The 24,973-nt window shown below is 40.5% G+C and overlaps 1 protein-coding gene across 1 annotated transcript; it reads left to right on the top strand.

The window, feature by feature from the left end:
* Positions 1 to 6,341: 6,341 nt before the first annotated feature.
* Cbr-unc-52 lies at positions 6,342 to 24,330 on the top strand (the record flags this gene model as incomplete). Its single annotated transcript, XM_045241982.1, has 24 exons — positions 6,342 to 6,429; positions 6,579 to 6,881; positions 7,017 to 7,295; positions 7,841 to 8,171; positions 9,537 to 9,879; positions 10,475 to 11,341; positions 11,566 to 11,838; positions 11,892 to 11,980; positions 12,133 to 12,744; positions 12,874 to 13,067; positions 13,708 to 13,796; positions 14,877 to 15,066; positions 15,831 to 16,109; positions 16,747 to 17,034; positions 17,092 to 17,643; positions 17,774 to 18,070; positions 18,194 to 18,472; positions 18,590 to 18,868; positions 19,132 to 19,901; positions 20,333 to 20,513; positions 21,683 to 21,889; positions 22,278 to 22,517; positions 22,598 to 22,752; positions 24,070 to 24,330. Coding segments are annotated over 24 exons (7,446 nt in total), but the record flags the coding sequence as incomplete, so codon positions are not given.
* Positions 24,331 to 24,973: the final 643 nt, after the last annotated feature.

Below are 24,973 nucleotides of genomic sequence, written 5' to 3'. Positions count from 1 at the left end.
AACTCGAACTTTCATTTTTTAAAATTTTCTAAATATACAGGATATTTTAAAATCTCAGGTGTCGTTAGATAACTTTCGAATTTTTGAAACTTCTGTATTTTTGAACGCTCTTCTGAACTTCTGTACCCCAAATATCACAAATCCATCATTTTTGAACACATTTTTGACACTTCTAGGTGTCAAAAATCTCACTTTGAACGCAAAATTTTCTGAAACCTAACACTAGTAACAGATAACAAGAAAAGCAAAGTAAAAAAGAGAGGGGTTCTTCTCAACAAAAAAAAAATCATTGAGATAATGCACACGAAAAAAGTTGACATGATGAAGAACAACAAAAGTGTAAAGCGAGAGATGAATAGTGAAGAGAGACGCAGAGAAAAAGGATAGGGGATAGAGATACAAACTCATTTTTTCGTAAGAAAATCAGAGAGAAAAAGTTTGTTGCTCATTTTTGGTTTTGATACATATCATGCTTAATTCTCCCTGGAGAATATTTGTCCATTTTCGGACCGGATGGACATCTGTCTCTTGTTCTCTGTTATGACTTTTCCCCATAAATATGCCTTGTGTTGTCCTTCTTGTTCTTTGTTGTTCATCATTTTGATTTAGGAAAGAGAAGAGAAAGTTTTTAGTTTTGTTGATTTACGGACCTTTGAGAATCTAAGATTTTGAGGTTCTGAAAAATTCTGAAATTTCAAGGATCTAACAATAGAAGTCTGGCGGTATAAATCTCTAAGTTCTTAAGGAATTGTGGATTTTGAGATTTCGAAAATTTGATAGAGATTACGAATTTCTAAAATTCTAAAATTCTGTGCTCCTAAGGTTCTGAAGGGCTCAAATGTTTTAAGATTATAAGATTTTGAGACATTGGGATCCCAGATTTGGAATTTTTAAAACTTTAGAAAATGATAATTTTTAATTAATAAGAATTCAGAAATATCAAAAGACCTTTGAAAGAATATATCTGGAACTTTTTTCAGAGTTTCAAGAATTCCAAAATTTCGAAAATTTTTGATTCCGAAATGCGGGATATTCAAATTCCAGATTTCCAAGCTTGCCGAAAATTCAAGCTCTAGAATTCTGAAATTGGGAGGTTCAGAGATTCTGAGATTCTAAAGTCAATATCTCGGATTTCAGATTTTTAGAACCTCAACAATATTATAATTTTCAAAATTCAGAACCAACTGATTCGAAATTTTGAACTCTCCGGTACCTTCGAATGTTACTACAATATATGGCAGAATTTTAGAATTAGAGTTTAAGATTCTAAAATTTTATTTTCTCGAAACTTCTTGACCACCACTTTTTTCCATCCCCTTCGGTCAATCAAAAATGGCAATATAATCATGATCATCTGCCGTCGCCGCAGAATGGGTGTTGCTTTTCTTCTTCTTCTATAAAAGAAAAGAGTCATTTTGACATTTATAACCGCTTCAATAATTTTCGGCATTTTGATTTGATTATCAGGTCTCTCTGTCTTTTCGAGGAGGGGACCGGTTCAAAAGTTTCAATCGTTTGAACCGTCGGTTTTCACGATTTTCAATTCTCTTCGTATAGCTCATTTTTTGTGACTCATAAAATTTTGAACAATGGGATAGGTGGAGCTTAATGTTCGATTCCTGTCGAAAGTCATTAGTCAAAAAGTGTGCAGATTTTTATGAGTCATCGTTTAAAAAATGGCCTATAAAATGGATCCATGAGATGGAGTATATTTCAGATATATAGCTTCTCGTAAATCTACCCAAAGACTTTAAGCCAAGTTAAGAAGTGGTCTACTAAAAAAATGTTTATCATAATACCAAAAACATTTTATCATTTTTCACTTTTTGATACCGCTCACAGAAACCTAGATAAATTGGATGAAAGTTAGGGTCCTTTAATAGCGCCCGTTTTGGCTGTAAATGTTAACCCAATTTTTCTGGTTACCTGTAAAAGATATCAAAAAGTTGTCAACAGACCAAATGTTTATCATCATATCACCAATATTTTATCAGTTCATCACTTTTTGATACCTCTTCCAAAACCCGAGATAAATTGGATCAAAGTTTGGGTCCCAAGTTTTGAACCAAAATACATCTGACCAAAATTAGGGAATAAATTCAAATCTCTCAAAACCTTCATATTTTACCCATTACCATCCATCTCCTTCTTCGTCATCTCCATTTTCAATCATTTTATAAATCACCTTCACTTCCAAATCATCCCATATAAGACACTTCTCCCTCCCCGGTTTCCGCAAAGGAGACGGTTCAGTGATCAATTACCATTATCATATCACCTTTTCTTTCAAATCGCAAGCCACGCCCTTTCCCCTTTTTTGTGGAATTCTTAATTTCGGGGTTTCTAGGTCATTCCGAGTACATTTTCGGAACGTCTAGGAGAGAGCGCAGAGAAGCTAGACAGTCTGTTATCTCTGCCGTGTCTTCTTGGTAACCCACCCATCAACTTTCACCCCAATGTTTCTGTTTTATCAACAACTACTCCTCCCCTGTTTCCTTTCATCTTAGATCTCTCACGAAACTCTTTCTCTCAACCGCAGAACATGACTTTTCTCCGATCATCTTGAAATATCTTCGTTTTTTTCTCATAGGCCCCCTCATCTCTCTCTCTCTCTGGGAGCAAAACGAGTAGTAGTGTCACTTGCTGATTGGCAACGTCGCAACAAGTGCCACCTTTTCCTTTGTTTTTTTTTGTCGTCCACTGATCCTGATCTACAAATTTTAAGCTACCTTTTGCAGTTTCTATAAAAGCAACAATTCCACGACTTGATTTCCGCATAGTTAGGCTTGGAATAAAAAGCAAAAGAAAATTTGCGAGGAATTGAACCTGGGACCTTTTGGGCAGTAGTCTACGATCTTACCAGTTGCGCCATCCTAGAAGGCAGTAAAGAGATAGGCGGCGCGTGGCTCGTTATGTCCGCCGACGCCGGTGGTAGTCGCCGTTCGCCCGTGCGCACATGGCCTAATGGCTGAAACGTTTGTCTATGGAGCGAAGACCCATAAGTTCGATTCCCCACCTCTTCCACTATCTTTTTATTTCTTCGACAAGGAAAAATCACTAGTTCGGAATACATTGGAAGTCCCTTTAAAGACATTTTTAGATTCCAATATGACTTTTTTTGGGTGGAGTAGGTGTTTTCTAGAAACCCATCATCCCCTTGTGTCCAAAAATCGGTAGTTTTCACAAAACGACTGTTGCTGCTGCTAACCGCAACCAGCCAGCCACACCCATCTCCTTCTTCTTCTTCTTCTCCTTTTTTTCATCATTTTCTTCAGATTCTGAATTCCATTTGGTTGGGCTGGCTAACCCCGGTTTCTTCTCTTTTCTTCATTTCATTTCTATTCGTTTCACATATCACTTTCTCCATTTTTTTTTGCCCGCTGAGACTGTATTTCGGGAAATCTTTAAGTTTTTTGGCTTTGGCAATGCAATGGAAAAATGATGTGTCGATCAATCTTGTTCCACTTCCTGTGTCCATTTGTTCTGCTTTCTACTAGACTCCTCTCATCTATCAACACAAAAAAAAATTTTTGCACATGGAGAGACTGGTCTTTTTGTGTTTGGTAGGGGAAGAAAAATAGGTACCACATGTTGGTATAGTTTCCGATGACCAGCATTCTGAGGTTTCAAGTTCCTATGGTCAGTCATAAACCTAGCTCGAGGTCTATTGAAAAACGTTAGTCACCTTGATCATAACGCTACACTTTACTTGGGCGCAATTATCTCAGTTCCCATAAAAGATATCAAAAAGTGATCAACTAATGAAATTTTAGTTATATTAAGTCAAACATTTTACTAGTTGACACATTTTTTATATCTCTTAGAGCAACCGAGATAATTGATTGAGCTCAAAGACGCTTATCACTCATCTTATAAACTTCAAACATGGGTCATTTCTAAACTCTTCCAACTCTTCTCCACTCAATGCAGTTTGATTACTACTGGCCAGTTTTTGAAAATTCTGAAATTTTTAAGATTCTAAGTTTTGAAGTTTCCAAGGTTAGTCATAAAGTTAGTTGCAAGTCTTTGGAAAAACGTTAGTCACCGTAATTCGAACGCTTTATGCTACCTTATGTTTCAGCTTATTTATCCCAGTGTCCGTAAGAAGTATCCAAAAGGGATCAACTAACAAAATATAGGTTAAATTACGACAAACATTTTATCAGTTGACAAACGTTTGATATCTCTTTAAGAAACCGAGATAATTGAACTCAAAGTGGGTTAGTCATAATCTACCTCCCCCTCCACCCAAATTTCGGCCGTATCAAAAAATAACGTTTTGTGTTTTATTTCATTTACACACCCCCCCCCCCTCTTTGTTGTTTTATTTACCCACCACATAGTTTCTTTTTTCCGAACTTTTTCCTCCCTCTAACGGTTAGAGTCTAACCGACCCGTTGGCATGTTCGAGTTCAAGTGGTTTGGGGTTAAAACTTTGTAAAAACTTTTGCTACCCCCTCTAAAAGATGCTTCTAAGTGCAAAGATAGATTGCGTAGGATCTCAACCATCTCGGAAATTTTTGTTTGATTTTCGCACAGAAAGTGCCAAGTTCGCACGATCCGACTGGATTTCGATCATCAGGGATCGCTTACAGTAAGCAAAAAAGCAAAAAAAGTTTGAGCTGCTCAGGAACTGAACCCGTGACCATTTGCACGCCAGGCAGACTCCTTACCGGTTGAGCTACAGGGGTGCAAGAGTCACGCAAGCTCTCATGTGTGGCATCCGAGGAAGTCGCGTTTATCACCGTCTTTTGAGGCGCCGCCGCTCTTTTGCTCGTTTGGCGCAACTGGTAAGACCCTTGACAACTGTTCTAGAGATCCCAGGTTCAATTCCTCGCAAGTTAAATTTTCTTTTGCTTTTTTTACCGAGCATATCTATGCCAAAAGCAAGTAATTTAGAAATCAAGGGACGCTGTTTCAAAAAAATTGGGAAACCCAATTATCCCGTTAGCGCTCCTGGCTATACGTTTCCACTTTCCTCCTCCCGTTCCACATTACGTTTAAAATTACGTCTCATCGATCATTCTGTGAATCCTGAATCATCCAGAACCCAATTTTTTGTTTCCTATGTGAATTTTTTTCTTGCTTCTAGGAGAAGGGGGAAATCCAGATGGCTGCTGCTTCTTCTTTTATTCATTTCTCTATCCCAAAAGAACCAAATCAAACACATTTCGGGACCAGATTGTGTGTGAATTTTTCATTTTAAGTATCGTCGCGGCAACATGAGCCAGATGCCCAGGGATTCATGGAAATTCGAAGATTTTGAAAATATGAAATTTTCCTCCTAGTTTTTCTTCTTCTCTAGAGTTGTAAAATCAACAAACTGTCTTCCTTTCCCACTCGAAAAGTTTCGTTTGTATCTCTAAACCTCTCATGCTCCACGGAGCAAGTGGAGCAAACCTTCTCTTATCAGCGAGACCGTTTTATTACCCATCGCGGCAGGTTTTGTTTTTTTAAAAGAATTTTGAAATTTCGAAAATCTCAGAATTCCAAGGTAAAGTCTCCCGTTGTTTTTGGATTACTGTAACTCTCTTCTATCCAATCAGTTTTTTCATTATCAAACTGAACCGCCATTCATCTCTTTTTTTTTCAATTTCCCATCTTCTAGAATACCCAAGGTCATAAAACTTTGTATGTTGTCTTTCTCCCCCCAGAAATTGTTTTCTTCGTTTTCTAATTTCGGGGTTATATAATCTTTTTACGGGGCGTTTTGGGGGTGTGGTGAGAGAAGAGCATTCCAATTTCGAATTGCACTTTTGACAGAATTTCTAGAATTAAAATTGAAATTTCAATGTTCAAAGGCTCATACCATACTTACACTTTGAGCCAATTTATCTCGGTACCCGTAAAAGATATCAAAAAGTGGTCATCTAATAAAATGTTTGTTATTTTATAATATACAATTTGTTAGATGACTACTTTTTAATATCTTTTACAGGAACCGAGATACATAGGTTCAAAGTTAGCTGTTAGGGTGGCGTTCTATTAGGGTGTTCACGGTAGCTTTGATCCATTAGACATTTAGACTTTAAAAAAGTTTAAGTTGTCCAAATATACTAACTCTTTATATATGATTTTCTCCAAATAGAGACACAGAGAAACGAGACAGTCTCCCTTCTCTGGCTTATACATTGGCTCAAAGTTAGAGCTCCTGATTTTGCTTACCAATACTTCAATTTTTGATTCTTTTTTCTTCCGTAAACCGTTAAATCGTTGCTAAACTCTTCTCTATTCATAAAATCTCCAGGGTCCATCCAAACACAAACCTACCCCCCTATCCACAAATCCACGATCTCTGCCTCTTCTTTGGATTTCTCAAAACGAGAGATACGATGAAGAGCCGGTCGTCGACTGTGGTGGTGGCGCTTCTGGCGCTGCTGTTAGCCGGCAACACCGACGCGGCACGTCACCGCAAGTATAGACAGACTTGTAAGTTTTTTGAAAATCTAGTCGGATTTCAAAACAGTCAAGTTTGACCCGAGTTAGGGCCTTTTGAAGGTACAGAATCAGAACTTCAAAAAGGCGCAGCCACATTTTTAGCTATAAAACTGTATACCTAACCTTCACCCAATTTTCAGACCAAGACATCGACTCATCCGACGAGACCTCAGACGTTCAAATCACCGTCTTCCCATCCGAAAAGGAAGTCCGCGACGGACGTGACGTCTCCTTCGAATGCCGTGCTCGCACATCTGACAACTCTGTGTACCCAACTGTCCGATGGGCTCGTGTCGGTGGACCACTTCCATCGTCCGCTCACGATTCTGGAGGTCGTTTGACCATCAATCCAGTCTCACTGTCGGATGCCGGAACCTATATTTGTGTGTCGGATTACAATGGACAAACTGTTGAGGCTAGAGCTACACTCAACGTTGTCTCATGTAAGTGAAAATATAAAAAAGATATCCTCTAACGAAATGTGAAAATTTTGATGATAGACCGTTCCGAGTCATAGAAACTTTTAACAACATTTCGGGTAGTACCCACGACCAGTTTTTGACCTATTCACATTCCAGATGGACCCCAAGAAGTGTCGAACTCGAACGTACTCCGCCAGTCTGGTCAATGTATGGCCGACGAGAAGGCGTGCGGAAACAACGAATGCGTCAAGAACGACTACGTGTGCGACGGTGAGCCTGATTGCCGCGATCGATCCGACGAGGCGAACTGCCCGGCAATGTCGAGAACCTGCGAGCCGAACGAGTTCAAGTGTAACAACAACAAGTGTGTGCAGAAGATGTGGCTTTGCGATGGTGATGACGATTGTGGAGACAATTCTGATGAGCTTAACTGCAGTGAGTTTTTTTTCTTTAAGTTAAGGGTAATCTTAATATAACTAGCACAGGCTGCGCCTGATGATAAGCCTAGAGTCTTGAGAGTCTACAGTAATCACTACCGTAAGTTCTCTAATAGAAAGTATTCCTGTACTTGCAGTTCGAGCTCAATTATCTCGATTTCTGTAAGAGATATCAAAAACTAGTCAACTGATAAAATATTGGAAATATTATGACAAATATTTTATCAGTTGAAAAAATTTCAACATCTCTCACAGAAGTTAAGATAATTGAGCTCAATGTTTTTGGTGGCTTCTCGTTCTAAGGTTAGAAACTTTGGAACATTTAGTAGTAAGCACCTATTATTATGGACCATCGGCGTCAGTATGCGGTCCTTTAGTTAACGCTAAGGTGAGGGCCGTGGACCAGAGCTACGCCGTCGTAGCCGGCGTGTGTCGTAAGATGAAATGAATGAAACTGATCAATTCTACTCGGATCTCTCCTTGAAGCGTCTCTTAATATTTAAGACGAGAATTCTTGCTATCTGAAAACACTAAACATTCCAGACGCCAAACCAAGCGACAACGGGTGCAAACCAACCGAATTCCAATGCCACGATCGCCGTCAATGCGTTCCATCCTCTTTCCACTGCGACGGAACCAACGATTGTCATGATGGTTCTGATGAGGTCGGATGTGTTCAACCAACTGTCGTCGATCCACCACAAACCAATCTTCAAGTGCCACGTGGATCCACCTTCTCGCTGACCTGCAAAGCTGTCGCCGTTCCAGAGCCATACATCAATTGGCGTTTGAATTGGGGACCGGTTTGTGAGCCACCAAGATGTCTGCAAACTTCGGAAGGAGGATACGGAACGTTGACTATCCATGATGCTCAGTGAGTTTTTAAATTTGAATTCTGTGTTTTAAGAAACCGGGGAATCTCAAAATTCCAAAGTTTAAGGAGCTAGGAAAATCACCAGAATCAAACAATTTACAATTTTGTGAAATTCTGTTTTTGTGAGATTTTGAGAAGATTTTCATAGATTTCGAAAATTAGATTCCCAGAATCTCAAAATCTCAGAATCTTAGAATTTTATGATCTCGGTCATTAAAATCTCAGAATTTTTCAATTTCAGAATCTAAAAGTCTGAAAATCTTTAAATCCTAAAATCCCAAGTTCGGGAAATCTTTTTAACTCCGAAAAAATCCGAAACTTGTCAAATTCTCGTAATCTCAATTTTCAAATCTGAAAAACTGAAAGTTTTCGAAACCTAAAATCCTAAAAATCGTTTTTTTTTTGAGATTTTTGAAGTTCAAAATGCTTCAAATGTTCCCTGTACTTGGACCACTTATAAGTAACCGGGTTCTTCTAGAAGTCTTCCTCGCCCTTAAATGCTTTGTCACAAGTACCCCAGATTACTTTAGCTTCATATCAACAGTTCAAAGCCTCTATAGCATATTATCTTTGTGTCTCCTCCCAAAAAAAAGTTTTCATTGTAAAAAAGCCAATTGGTCGTGTAAATTTACGACCTTCATCATTAGTTTTCATTCATTTCGCAGAATAGGCCAATAGTTGTCGTTTATTATATCTTTTGGGGGCAATTGATAGCATTTTCTCACAATCAGTCAGTTCAGCTATCTCTTCTGTTTCTTATCATTATTGAGAGAGAGAGAGAGAAGAGAGAGAGAGAGAGAGAGAGAGAGAGAGAGAGAGAGAGAGAGAGAAAGAGAGAGGAGAATGGCTTGCTTCAGAGAAGAACCGGTTCGTGTAAATACACACATTTTACACAATTTTCAATCAAAAATTCTCCATTTTTTTCATCATTTATGAATTAGAAGAAATAAGAAAAAGATATAAACACATTGGGTGGCGGCGGTGTTGATGATGAAGAAAATAAATTGGAATTTAATTGATAAGCCCAATCAAGAGGAAAATTGATAAATATGAGGAATTGGATATGTGATAATTGATAATTGGAGGGGTCGGGAATTTTTGGATTTTCATGGACTTTTGGATTTTTCTGAAAATTTTAATTTTTGAGATTCTAATAGTAAGACTTTAATATTTTGAGAATCTCAGATCCTAAGATTTCAAGATTCGCAGATTCTTAGATTCATGTATACTGAAGTTTTGAGTGTCTAAAATTCTAAGATTCTAAGATTCTGCAATTTTAGGATTCTGAACTTTGAGAAGTCGTGTTTTCGAAAATTCTGAGACTCGGAACAATGCTCCTATCGTAAATATCTCCTCCAATTCCAGACCAGTCGACCAGGGAGCCTACACCTGCGAGGCCATCAACGTCAAGGGACGCGTCCTCGCCACTCCAGACTGCATCGTTCGTGTCGTCGACGAGCAGCCACGTCCACAACCACCACCAACCGCTCCACCACAAAGAGCCACGTGCGACACCCGTGGAGCCGTGAGCCCATATCCAAACAACTACGGATCGTGCGATTGCAAGTCTCAAGTCACCGGACCAAACTGCGATCAATGCAAGCCAGGCGCATTCCATTTGTCGGAGAAGAGTCCAGAAGGATGCTTGAAATGCTTCTGTTTCGGAGTTTCCAATGACTGCAGAAGCAGTGGATACTACAGAACCAAGGTTAGTTTGAGAAGAAGTGAAAACTAAGCAGTTGTTTATGAGGTTGCGGTAGCTTTGTTTTAAAGGATCATAACTCGCTTCAAACTTGTCATTTTCAAAAATCCAATTAAAGAGATGTAGATAGTAAAAATATCTACAAAGTGGTATAAAACACGATCGAAAGTAGTGATGTTGTATATTATTTTGAAGCCCTTGTAAATTTCTATAGAGCAAAATTTAGATAATTCAATTTCGTTGAGTGTGAAGCGGGTTATAGGAGTATTAAGAAAATAGTTTGAAAACATGATCCTTGTCGGATGGTATATGTGACCTCTACAAAATATATATTGTCCAATGTGAACTGTCCAATGTGTCGTTCTTATAAATCAACGCTTATATTCCACATATCTCTTTTCAGGACGCCGCTTGTGTAAGTGTTTGTCTCCGTCTTCTGTCCAATGTCAAGTTTCTTTTTTATTTCTGTTGAAACCTTTTTGTTCCCCTACTAATCAACTCTTTTAGTTGATAATCTTATTTGCATGCTAAGCTTCCTGGAATCCTGCATCCCGAATGTTCCTAAAAAGAAGATTCTCGAAAAAAAATGAAATTGGTTCAGGACCGTCTTATGTTCGCCGGAGACGCTGAAGGAGTCACCATGTCGGATATCGAAGAGCGCTCGATTGATCGTAACGCACCATACTCTTTCTTCAAGACTGGTTACCTAACATTCGATGGAACCACAGATGGAGTCACTAAATACTGGAGACTTCCACAACGATTCCTCGGAGACAAGGTCACCGCGTATGGTGGAAAGATGGAATTCGAAATCGAGTTCGCCGGACAAGGATCGCATTCTTCAGAGCCAATGGTTGTTCTGAAGGGTAACCAGAACATCCTTGTCCATCGTGTCCGTAACCAGGAGCATGTTCTCCGATCGGATTCTCCTGTTAGAATCACAGTGGAGACTTACGAGACAAACTATGAACAATTAAATGGAGCAGCTGCCACTAGAGAGGATCTCTTGATGGTTCTTGCTGACTTGGATGCTTTCTTGATTCGAGCGACCCATGTTGCTCATCAATCCTCCACTAGCTTGGGAGACGTCTCCTGGGAGATCGCTGTCGATCGTTACACCCCAGACGGTCTTGCTCTCGAGGTTGAGCAGTGTGTGTGCCCACCTGGATACCTTGGTACGTCTTGCGAGGATTGTGCTCCAGGATACGAGCGTAGCGGTCATGGACCATACCTCGGAACTTGTGTGCCAATTCAACCAAGACACCAACAATGTGGTCCAGGAGCATTGGCTCCAACCGCTCCAGCTCAAGGCCAGTGTCAATGTAAGGCATCAGTGATCGGACCAAATTGCGATCGGTGCGCTCCAAACTCGTTCGGACTCGCGCCAGCTAACCCACAAGGATGTATTCCATGCTTCTGCTCAGGTGTCACTCAACAGTGTTCTGCATCGAACTACCGAAGAACTAGCGTGAGTTATATAAAGCACATTCAGCACTTAATGAGAATTAGTTCATTTTTTGTGTAACCAACAATCAAAAAATTTCGAAAAACGTTCTTTATCACTCCAAAATTCAACTTGCACTTTAGGTATTAGTTCATTCTTGTGTAACCAACAATCATCAAAAACTATATAATCTCTATATAATCCGATCAATTTTCCTTCTAACAACATCTCACACCAAACCGTTCCAGGTCTCCATCGACTATGCACGTGGGGATCGTGATCAACTCGAGCTCACCACATCCGACTCTCGTCAGCCATTCTCGCCACAAACCCGCGCTCACGTCTCCGGACAAGCCATCGAGTTCAGAAGCTTCGAGGAGGCACGTGGACAAACTTTGTACTGGAAACTTCCAGAGAAGTTCCTTGGAGACAAGGTCACCGCTTATGGAGGTGTCTTGAAGTACACGTTCAAGTTCTCGGGATCCGGAAGCACCGATCAGTCGGCTGATGTTATTTTGAGAGTGAGTTGCTAGCGAAAACGGAAAATAAAACGAAATTCGGCGGTTTTTTTCAGGGAAACGACATTGCTCTTCAATACAAGCACAGAGAGCCATTCCATCCAGATAGAGAGAACAATGTGGAGATCAAGATCTTTGAGACCAGGTGAGTTTGGGAAGGTTTTGAAAGCGGTCTTTTCTGATTGGTTTATTTTTGGGATTGGCGCTGGGGATGGCAGCCCTATTGGTCCTGTAAAACGTAAAATTCTTAATTTCCTAGGTTATAGAATTTGCCAATTAACTTACTAATTTTTCCAGCTGGCAACGCGTCGATGGTCAACAAGCCACCCGTGAACATCTTCTCATGACCCTTGCCGATCTCGACACTCTTCTCATCAAATCCACCTACAACGACGATTGCACCGATTCTCAACTCATCTCCGTCAACTTTGAGTACGCCGAGCCATATGGTCAAGGACTCACCGCCGCTGAAGTCGAACAATGTATCTGCCCACCAGGATACGTCGGAACTTCCTGCGAAGACTGCGCCCCAGGATACTCGCGTACCGGAGGAGGTCTCTACCTCGGACTCTGCGAGAAATGCGAATGCAATGGACACGCTAGCCAATGTGACAAGGAATACGGATATTGTTTGGATTGCCAGCACAACACCGAAGGTGACCAATGCGAGAGATGCAAGCCAGGATTCGTTGGAGATGCCAGACGAGGAACACCAAATGATTGTCAACCAGAAGCCACGCGTGCTCCATGCCACTGTAACAACCACTCGCCAAGAGGATGTGACTCGTTTGGACGGTGCTTGTTGTGCGAGCATAACACTGAAGGAACACATTGCGAGAGATGTAAGAAGGGATATTATGGAGATGCCACCAAGGGATCACCATACGATTGTACACCATGCCCATGCCCGTGAGTTTTTCTTTTCCCAGGCAGCTATGGGGCTGAAAATTCATTTCGCGTATCTCATCCGATTCAAGTGGTGCGATATCAGGAAATTTGAATTCTGAGAGAACTCCCAACTCCACAAACATCTTTCAGAGGAGCCTCGGACTGCTATCTCGACAACGAGGGACAAGTCGCTTGCCGCATCTGCCCAGCCGGTCTTGAAGGACGTCTGTGCAACGAGTGCGCTCCAGGATACACGCGCTCCAACAAACCAGCCGGGCGTGTTTGCGAACCCATCGGACAAGTCACCAACGAGGACATCACCTTCGTTCAGAAGCCACATGAAGGTGATTTCGCGAGACATTCAGTTGCTCACTCTTCATCAGCAAACACCCATCAGAACACGAATTCGTCGTCACAACGTCGTCATCGACGGCGACGAATTCGTGTTCGGTCTCGTTTCTATCATCAGTAGATCAATCATTTTTGATCTACTGTTTCGATCTAGAAGCCAAATTACTCATTGTGTTTGCGTGTGTTTTCAATGTTTCCGTTCCGTGTTTGTTTGTTTGTATCATGTCCCAAGTGAAAATCGTAAGAAAAAACCAAAAAAAGAAGAACACATCTATCCTATCATATCCTTTCCCCCCAGAAAAAAACTGCCGCAATCACTTGATCCGTTTCGCTTAAATTCTGATTTCAATGTTTTCATTCTGTCTATCCAATTGTCGTTGTTTCATCACTCCCCAGAAATATCTATCTCACTGCCACATAATAACAAAAAAATAAGAGAAGCAATAATCAATAAATCATATTCAATGTAAACGTCTATATCTGTGTCGTCGTCTAAAAAATGTGCTCATCGTCATCGTGTCCAATTACAATCGATGAATCGATTGATTGAAAACCTAAAACAAAAACTTTAGTTCGATTTGCAGTTCTTTATTTTTTGAGTTCTATCTAATCCACAGTCTTTTCTTCTCTCAGTATTACGAGTCAGGATTATGGAGCCGAAACGACAGATTGCTCATCCCGGCGATCGTGTGCATTGGATTTGTCAAGTTTCTGGATTTACGGTAATTAAGTGCAATTAACAAAGAGTTATATAATTATGGTTGAATTTGAAGGTGTTCGATTGGGGTTTTTAAGTTTACTGTTCTTAAAAATCCGGAAATTCTGAAATTTTTAGATTTTCAGATTTTCAGAGTCTGAGATTCTGATATTTTGGTAGTATCAGAACTTTATGATTTATCGAGATCTCCGATTTCAGATTTTTGTTTTTAAAATTAAAGGAGACCAGACATCAAAAAAAAAGTTTTCCTGATATTTTGCATAGAGAACCCCCATGAGGGGTTGAACTCATGACAGGCAGCTCAGGGGTACAGCGCCACTGTCCCCCGAAATTTTTGCTGTCTCGCCTCCTTTAAAAACTATTTTTGAGTTTTCGGATTTTTCGAATTTATATGATTCTCGGATTTTCTCCAAGTTGGATTTTTCGATTTTTTGTGAATTTTTTGAATTTCTCGAACTTTTTAAAAATTAGGTCATGACCTCGAAAAAATTAGGTCATGACCTAGAAAAAATTGGCTCATGACCTAGAAAATTGGGTCGTGACCTAGAAAAAATTCGGTCGTGACCTAGAAAAAATTAGGTCATGACCTAGAAAAAATTAGATCATGACCTAGAAAAAATTCGGTCGTGACCTAGAAAAAATTAGGTCATGACCTAGAAAAAATTGGCTCATGACCTAGAAAATTGGGTCGTGACCTAGAAAAAATTGGGTCGTGACCTAGAAAAAATTAGGTCATGACCTAGAAAAAATTAGATCATGACCTAGAAAAAATTCGGTCGTGACCTAGAAAAAATTAGGTCATGACCTAGAAAAAATTGGCTCATGACCTAGAAAATTGGGTCGTGACCTAGAAAAAATTAGATCATGACCTAGAAAAAATTAGGTCATGACCTAGAAAAATTGGGTCATGACCTAGAAAATTGGGTTGTGACTTAGAAAAAATTGGGTCGTAACCTAGAAATCCCAATGAACCTTCAAAACACCCATACCAACTTCTGAATCTTTTTTCTTTTTTTTCCAAACCAACTAAAATTTAACCCTCTCCTTCGTTTTCTTTTTGTTTGAGTTTCCATAACATTTTCAGACGGAGAAAATCCACGTAGAATGGACGAAAGTCGGTGAAGTGAGCCTTCCATCGAACGCCAAGGCCTATGACGGGTATTTGGTATTAGAAGGCGTCGAGCGGGAGCACGCCGGACAGTATAGGTGTACGGCGACAACGATAACACAGTATGCAACGGATGACGCATTGCTAACCGTTTCCAAGAAAATAAGTTTGTGGTTTTCGACCAATTTTCGTAGTTTTTCGCTGAATGTGCAATTTTTCGGTTTCCTTAACTTTCTAACATTAATCGTTACCCTTTCAATAGCAGTTTGATTTACTATTAGACCCAACGTTGACCTCATTTTATCCCGATTCCTGTGGAAGATATCAAAACAATGTAAACTAAAAAAATGTTGATGATAATATGACAAACATTTTATTAGTTAACAGATTTCTGATATCTCTAATGAGGAGCGAGATAAGTGAGCTCGAAGTATAAGGTGGCGGTGAACCGACCCAACCCGACTACGACATGGGCCGGCGCATAACTCGGTTCAAACTTGGAATTTTTGAGCGAGATAAAAAGTAAATTATAGAACGTTTCAAGAGCTACAATTTTTTAATAAATTCGATTTTATTTGAATTTTGAGTCTTAAACCACAGACCGAAAAGGTTCCAAGCCGACAAATTCAACCTTGGCAGATGGTGCCCCAATTTGGCGGTTTAGCCATTTGACGGCTTCTGACTCAAAACTTAAATATTGATTACATTTGAATTACGTATCATTTTGTAGATCTTGTTCAGTTCTAAATTTTACTTTTTGATTCAAGATGAACTTCTGAGTTTGAGCCAAGTTATGAGTCGATCCGATATCGACCCGGACAAAAAGAATCATACCTTTAGTGGTAATATTCCAAAAAACCAACTCCCCCTTTCCTTGTTGTTTGAGATTTAATAAGCATGATTTGGAATGATTCCTAACCATCCTTGCAGGCGGTCGTCCACCACAACCAGTCATCGATCCACCACATCTCGTCGTCAACGAAGGCGAACCAGCCGCTTTCCGTTGTTGGGTTCCAGGAATTCCGGATTGTCAAATCACGTGGCATCGTGAACAATTGGGAGGACCACTTCCACACGGAGTTTATCAGACTGGAAACGCGCTGAAAATCCCACAATCTCAACTTCACCACGCCGGCAGATATATCTGCTCGGCTGCCAATCAATATGGAATCGGACAGAGTCCACCTGCTGTGTTGGAGGTTAAACGACGTGGGTGTGATTTTGAGTAGCTAACAAATTTGAGAGACTTTTGAAAGTTTGCAGTTTGGATTTCGAATTTCAGCGTTTTCCAAACAATCTGTGTACTATGTAGTGAAAAAAGTTGTGGACAATTTGCAGTCTGTAGTTTACCAGAGGTTCCTAAAATGTTGAAATTAATCTTCATATAGCTTGAAGTGTTCTGTACATGTTTTGGGGATTTTATAAAATTGTACCTAAAATTCGAAATATTCAGAGCTACAGTAACCATAAGAAACAAAAAAAGCGTACTTTAGTGGATTTTAGGAATTTTTAGGAGCCTGGAACTCTTGGAAACTTTGCATTCCGAGAATTTTGTGAAACTTACTAGATTTCCAGCTATTTGAGGATTTCCGAAAAATTCCCTTTTTTATCTGTTTTTGTACTGAAAACATGAAAAATCCAGGCGTCATTGAGAAATCGGCAAATGGCCGGAAAACTAGGACTTTTCGAAATAGCTGAAAATCAACTGAAAAATACATTTTTATTATACATTTCATAGACCGGTACTGTAGATTGATTTGTCTAGTTCCAATAGTAAGTCATCTGAAACTACCTTGTCAACGTTCCATTTTCTTTAGAACCTGACCCAGAATCCCCAAGTTTTCAGCATCCATCCCACCAAAGGTCGATCCAGTCCGCCAAACCGTCGACCGCGACCAACCAGCCCGTTTCAAGTGCTGGGTGCCAGGAAACTCAAATGTACAACTCAGATGGTCTCGTCCAGGCGGTGGAGCACTTCCAAGCGGCGTTCAAGAGCAACAAGGAATCCTTCACATCCCACGTGCCGGTGATCAAGAAGTCGGACAATACATCTGCACCGCAACCGATCCAAGAGACAACATCCCACTTCAATCGGAGCCAGTTCAGCTTAACATCAGAGATCCAGCTCCACAGCGTAAGCACAAAAATTATGCACAAAAGTGCATTTTACTCATAATAGTGAAAATTTCAGCACGCGCCGCTCCTCAAATCGATCCACCAAACCAAACCGTCAACGTTAACGATCCAGCTCAATTCAGATGTTGGGTTCCAGGACAGCCACGCGCTCAGTTGAAATGGTCCAGAAAGGACGGACGCCCATTGCCAAACGGAATTTTAGAGAGAGATGGATTCTTGAGAATCGACAAGTCTCAATTGCATGACGCTGGAGAGTATGAGTGTACCGCTACCGAGCCAGATGGCAGCACACAAGTCTCACCACCAGCTAGACTCAATGTTAACCAGCCACAAGCTATCCAACCACAAGTTGATCCACCAGTCCAAACCGTCAACGAAGGAGAACCGTCTCGTATTCGTTGCTGGGTCCCAGGACATCCAAACATTCAACTCCAGTTCGTCAAACGCGGACGCCGCCCACTCCCGGTCCACGCCCGTGTGTCTGGAGGAAATCTTGAAATTCCAAGAACCCTCAAATCCGACGAAGACGAGTACATCTGCATTGCCACCGATCCAAACACCAATCGTCCAGTGGAATCGAATCCAGCAAGAGTTATTGTCAAGTCGCGTAAGTTTTTCAGGATTTTCAGGATATAATTTTTGAGTGCCTTTTTTACGAGTGCCTTGCATGCAAACTCTATCCTATCATTTCTACTATCCTTTGGTTTTCTTTCCCCCACCCCAGAATTCCCTTTCAGCAATCCGTCCAATCGTCGACCCTGCCGAACAAACTGTCCCAGAAGGATCGCCATTCAGAATCCGTTGCTATGTCCCAGGACATCCAAATGTTCAACTCTCATTCAGAAGAGCATCCGGACAACTCAACGAGGATGCTGATGAGAATAACGGACTCTTGGCCGTTCAAAGAGCTGAGCTTTCTGACGAGGGAGACTACATCTGTACCGCCCGGGACCCGGATACCGGAGCACCAATCGATTCAACACCAGCTACAGTGCATGTTACCAGTGCGGCTGCTCCACCAGTCGTTGAAGCTCGTTAGTGAAAAAAACCAACATTTTTTGAATCTATCCTTAAGTTATCTTTCTCTATCTTCTGCACTTTTTGCGGTGTCTTGTAATTCTATTGTGTCGTCCCACTCCCATGTACATGTCATTCAGAAACTCCACACCCTGTGATCACCCCACAAACGCAGACTGTGCCCGAGGGAGATCCGGCACGCATCCAATGTTCTGTCCCAGGAGTGCCTTCTGCCGTTCAGCACCTCTCTTTCGAGAGAGCTGATGGTAGACAGCTTCCGTTTGGATCTAGTGATGATCGGGGCGTTCTGACGATTCCAAGCACTCAACTTCAAGACGCCGGAGAGTACATTTGCGTCTACGAACCGGAGAATCAGCACCCACAACGGACGAATCCGAGCACTTTGAACGTGACACCTGGTTTGGTCTTTTTTCGTTCATTCACCCCTTTTTCTCTTTCCTTTCTTTTCCTGAACAGCTCCAGAACCTTCTAGAACTCTCCTTCTCACCTATCCACCCTTCTCCTATCACTTTCAGAAGGCGCACCACCTCGCCCCGTTGCCACTCCACCACTTCTCCAGGTGGCACCAGGCTCACCAGCACGATTCAACTGTGTTGCTCACTCTGACACACCGGCACGTATCAAGTGGGGATTCCGCGAGGAGCTTGGAGCCCTGCCGGAGCACGTCAATCAGGATGGAGACGATTTGGTGATTTCTGCCGCTGGAGATGATAACGTTGGCGAGTACGTGTGCTCGGCAACCAACGACTACGGAACAGGAGTCGCGGATCCAGTTCGATTGGAAGTCACAGAGGGTTTGCACATTTTTTCTGATTCCCGAAAAAAAACCAGGAGCACAAATTTTCCCACCACCGAGTGTTTTCCTTTCACTATCCTGTCACTATAGAAAAAAAACTATACTGCATGAAAAATCTATCCTTATGTTCCAGATCAGGTAAGGTCGGAAAGTTACAAAATATTGAACTATTCCATTCTAGAAAGCTCAGAACTTTAGGCGGTCTAAATTAAATTTTAGGAACTCTGAATCAGAAAATCAAGAAAACCCTCGCCTTTCCAGACCAAGAGCCACCAACGGCCGTCGTCGAGCCACGCACTTGGAATGGGAAGCCAGGAGAGCGACACCAGTTCAGATGCATCACTACAGGATCGCCTACTCCAAAGATTACATGGACTGGACCCGACGGATCGCCTCTACCACACGACGTTACACCGCTTGAGCCGAATATTCTCGACTTCTCCAACGGCCGCTCCGAGCTCAACGGAGAGTACACTTGCACGGCTTCGAACCCTATTGGCGAGGCCTCCGACCACGGAGTCGTCAACATTGGACCATCGCTCACCGTCAAGACCAATCCACCAGGTCCGAAATTGATTGTGACAGTAGGAGAGCCACTTCAAGTCAAGTGCGAAGCATTCGGAGCACCAGGAGATCCGGAGCCAGAAGTCGAATGGCTTCATGATCCAGGACCGGAGCGTGGAGATCTTCCAGATGATTTCAAGCCAGTTACTATATCGGAACAATTCATCAGACATCCAAATGTCGGACTTGGAAACGCCGGAGTCTACACTTGCAAGGGATCCAGTGCTCACGCCACTGCCACCAAGAACATCTACATCGAAGTAGTAGAACCATCCAGAATCGCCACCGTTTCAATCCTCGGAGGATCGTCCCAATGGTTCGATCAAGGAGAAAAGGCCGAGATGATCTGTACGGCTACTGGAAGCTCATTGGTGGATCGATTGGAATGGGAGAAGGTCGATGATCAGCTACCAACTGATGTTGAAGAGCATAATGAGCCTGGACTTTTGCATTTCCCAAGCTTCAAGGTGAGTGGTTTACTGTAACCCTAACTTTAATGGCATGTTAGCTATAAAACTTGGAATTTTCCAACAATTCTGCCAATGCAAAATTTTTAATCTAGGTCTCTTTTATAACCTCCAGAGTTTTCAAAGTGATCGGAAAAATGACAGGCGGGCACCAGACTTCTGAAAATGAACAAATTCAACTAAAAAATACGTTTTTGTTTATCTTATAGACCGGTACTTTAGATCTGTAGACCCATCATAGCAAGTCTCTTAAAATTTTGTAGGCACTCTAAGGCTTACCTGTACAGTGTCTCTGCCAAATTTCAAATTTCTAGCGCTCTCCGGAAGATGGCTACAGAGTCGCATAGCCGGCTTCTAGTCAATGATTGGGATAAAACCCAAAAAAAAATTCTCGAAGACTCAAAATACCAAATCACCCAAGATTGTTCCAGAACTCATACGCTGGCGAATACCGCTGCAATGGATACAGAAACAACGAGATCATCGCCTCCGCCGCTGTTCATGTTCACTCTTCAAACGATGCTGATGATGAGCCAAAGGTTGAGATTGAGCCACCACGTGTCAGAGTCGTGTCCCAAGGAGACAACATCGTCCTCAAGTGCTCAGTTCAAGGTTAGTGATCTTTCGAATATTTTTTTTGCTCTTTAAAAAACTCTAACGCTCTTTTTTCTTGCCTGAGCAACAGTTAGCTTAACAGATCCATCAGCTCGTGTATTGTGGTGGCACGCTCAAGAAGACCTAGTCTCGTTCACTAACGTCGCCAACACTAACACCCTTCACCTAAAACACACGGATCTTTGTGATCGTGGATTCTACTACTGTACGCTGGAATCGACAAACTACGAGATCGGCCAATCGCCGAATATTGTTATCGTGCAGCAGCAAGGGCCACTAGGTTATGTGTATTTTCTCACTTTTCACTTTTTCTTATTCTTGTCCGTTGTGTCTATGCCAAAAAACAAATTCAACAAAATTGTCCGAACGTCAAAACTAACAAAATTTTTTGGGGTTTTTTGGCGGGAAATTTCAGGATCGATGGATTTATGTGAATATAAGTCTGCTTAACACAGAATGTGCAAGTTTTCTAACACTGTTTTTGAAAAGGTTCGTTTTTTTTTGCGCTTTTCGGGTGCTTTTTGGGGCTTCCGGGAACTTAACAGTAAGCATGGAAACTTTGATTATTTCAAAATTTTCGGAGATACAAAAAAGTCAGAATTTTTGAAAAAATCTAGTTTTCGGAAACTTGGAAATTGAAAATTCAGAAATTAAAAATTTTTCCGAATTCTTTAAATTCGGATATTTCAAAATTTTGAAGAATTCAGAAATTTAAACTTTTTGGAATTGTTTAAATTCAGATATTCCGAAGTTCAAGAATTACGGATATTTGAAATTTTCAAAAGTTCTTTTTTTTTGCGAAAAACGGAAATTCCAAAATTCAAAAATTTTTCGAAAATTCAGATATTCAGATATTTAGAATTTGAAAAATTTTAAATTTTAAAAAAATTTAGATTCAGAAATTGAAAATTTGGAAAACTTGGAAATTCAAAATTTTCAAAAATTCGATTTTCCAAAATTTTGAAGAAGCGAAAGGTTTCGGAGAATTCGGATATTTGGATATCCAGAAGTTCAAGAAAAGTGCATTTCTGAATATTCAGAACATTGGAATTTTTCGGAGATACGGAAATTTTGAAAATGACAAATTAGAGATATTATGAAATTCGGGAAATCCTTAATTCTAAAGCTTCACAATTAAAAAAAAAAGAAAAATCCATTATTTCCAGGCGCCGAAAACGGCGAGCACTTCAAGTGGGCTCTTCTCCGCGGCGGCTCTCTGGTCCGTCAACTTGGCACCGAGCCAACATTGGAAATAGTGAAGGCAGATCCATCGAACGATTTCGGTGTCTACAGATGCAATGTGGAGGATAACAACGGACTGGTCATCGGGTCCGCCTACACAGCGGTCTCCGTCGGACAACAGGACAAATCTCGTGAGAAAAATCGATTGTTCTAGAATAAGAAAAATAGAAAAAAAAAACCTAGACTATGGCATTAGACACAACGGGACACAGAATTGAATCAGTTCAGAACTCGGTTCAAATTCGGAATTTTTGTATGGTCTGAAAATTAAATTGCGAATCATGACGACATCTACAAACTTTTACCTAATTCAACTATATTTGAATTCCGAGGTTTATTCCACAGACCGGCAACATCGTCTTACGGTCCGTGGTACCAAAACTCAACATTTCGAATTAGGTATCGTTTTGTAGATCACCTCAAGTTTTACATTTTAATTTTTGATTCAAATAAAAAATTCTAATTTCAAGCCGAGTTATGGGTCTACGACATAATTACTCATCTCAAACTTCTTTTCAGACGCTCAAATTGTGAAATTCGATGACAAATCGGATGCTTCATTCACTTGTCCAATCTACTCAGTACCTGGATCGAAAGTCGAATGGACTTATGATAATGGAGATCTTCCATCGAAGGCCGTACCAAATGGAAACAAGATTGAAATCAAGGAATTCGATGATGCTTCGGCTGGAACCTACGTTTGCAAGGTTTCATTCGATGGAAATGTTGTTGAAGGATTTGTGACCGCACAGATGTTTGGTGAGTTTATATCGAAATTTCAGAACTCTATTCACATTTCTAAAACCCGGCCCTCGAAAATTCTGAATTATGATTTTCAGTGCCCGACACAATCATCCAAGTTCTTCTGGAAGTTTCTTCCGAGTCCCCACAAATCGGAGATCGGGCCTGGTTCGATTGTAAGGTCACCGGAGATCCATCAGCTGTCATTTCATGGACCAAGGAAGGAAATGATGATTTGCCACCAAATGCTCAGGTAATTTTCTAGAGTATTTGAGTTTCAGACAAGGCGGATCAGGGCCGCGGCCGGTCGTAGGCCGGGCTATAGGTATTTCGCCGTGGACCGAAACTAGGCCACTGCACCCTGCAAATTCCGCGGTCCCCTTTCCCATAGCCTTGGTTTCCGATTGAAAAACGTTTTTCAATTGCTACTCAAAAAAAGCCGACAAGACGGTAAGACCGGATTTCAGGTGTATCCTATACTTAGACATGATGTTGTTTGCAACACAACCGTAAGTATGAATATAGTGATTGAGATATTTTGTTTTTTGAAATTCCTGAAAATCGATAATTTCTCCTTTCCCTAAAGATTTATTTTAGTTTGATTTTAATTTCGACTGATTTTAAATGATTGGTTTGATGAAATATAATTTTCTCCTAATTTAGTTTTCTTGATCTGAACATAAATTAGTTGAATTCCCAAAATCCCAAAAAATCCTAATTATCAGTTGATTTCCAACTTCTTATCACTCGTTTCCGTTTTGCATGATTATATATATTTTTGATAGTGATTGTGTGTTTGTGAGTAGTTTCTAGAAATTTTCAAAAAAAATATCGTAAAACCTGTATTAGAAGGGCACGCCTCTCTAGTTCCATGGTACCTCCAGAGGGCTCTTCTATTAGAGGGCTAAGTTTAAAAATTCTTAAAATGAGACGTTTCTAAAATTGTGTTAGATTTCTTCGATTTTGAGATTTTATAGAGAACCATAAATCTCCAATTTCTGTTTTTTTTAGGTTTTAGAAATTTCAATAAAAATTTGTTTCAAAAAAAGAAAATATGAGATTCTAGAAATCTTAGGTTTTGAGGTTTTGAGATTCTGTGATTCTGAGATTCTCAGATTCTCAGATTCTTAGATTCTGAGATTCTGAGATTCTGATATTCTGAAAATATGAAAAACTGAGATTCTGAAATTCTGAAATTCTGAAAATTGTGAATTCTACAATTCTGCGGTTTCGAAGTTCTGAAAATATGAAAAAATGAGATTCTGAGATTTTATGATCCCGAAATTCCAAACTTTCGAGATTTGGAGATTTTGCAATTCTGAGATTTTGAAATTCTGAAATTCTGAAATTCGCTGGGGTCCTTTCATTACGGCGGTATATGAAAACTTTTCGAAAAAGTAGGCTTTTTTGAAAATTGAACAGAAGTTCCAAATTCTGGAACCTAAAAGAATCATCACCAGGGATAAAACTACGCCAACCTCACAGAAAATACAACAATCTCGACTTTTAAGTATTCCGAATGCTCAGTTCCCCCTTTATCAATTTTAACACCCAAATCTAAAAATTCCAGGTAACCGGAGGCCGCCTTCTGTTCACCGATCTCCAACAAGACAACGCCGGAGTCTACAGATGTGTTGCCAAGACGAAAGCGGGACCACTTCAAACGAGAACTGTCCTGAACGTTGGATCCGGAAAACGCAAGCGAAAACATCTGGGGAATCGTCGGGGACGTCGTCTGAGGCATCGTAGACGTAACGCCGGTGTCCAAGGGTCCGGTGTTCAGAGTCGAAAGACAAGAACCACCACTAAACTTTTTGGATCGTGGTTCTAGATTTTAAAAAAAAACGATAAAAATGAATTTTGAGTATCTCCAGAAATAGTGTGCCTGATTTTGTGTCTTTTATAACCCTATCCACCCATTTTCTTCCATTTTTCCACTGCCCCCAACCGGTAACCGGTGTGTAAGTGTGTTACATTTCAATTCAATCATAATGTTTTTCTAGAATTTTCTTTTTTCTTGCTCTGTGGTGCTCAAACAACCCTATATTTTATAATATGCTTTTTCTTCCCGTATCTTTCTGTACTTTTTTCTTTTCTTACTAATTTTTTACCTGAATTTTCGAGTATATGTACCGATGAGTGTTTTTTCCTTTTTCTTCCTTTTTCCTCACCAACCGAATAAATCTAGCAAGGTATCACAAAAAGCACCGATTTTGGATTGATGTGGATTTTTCCTTTGTCCATTTTTTCAGAAAATTTCTAGAAATGTATCGGAGTTGTCCGAAAGTTTGAAATTCTAAAAAAATTGATTTGTTGTGATTTGAAAAGGAAAATAACAAAAAAGTTTTTTCTGGAATGCTGTGAGACTGGAAAAACATGTTATACATAGATCAGAGATACTATAAAATTCTGAAATTTGAAGATTCTGAAATTCTGGGATTTCGAGATTCTGAAATTCTGAGATTTTGAGATTC

This window comes from Caenorhabditis briggsae (assembly GCF_000004555.2).
Source record: "Caenorhabditis briggsae complete genome, chrII, whole genome shotgun sequence".
Taxonomy (NCBI): Eukaryota; Metazoa; Nematoda; class Chromadorea; order Rhabditida; family Rhabditidae; genus Caenorhabditis; species Caenorhabditis briggsae.
This window is presented reverse-complemented; position numbering and strand designations above follow the sequence as displayed.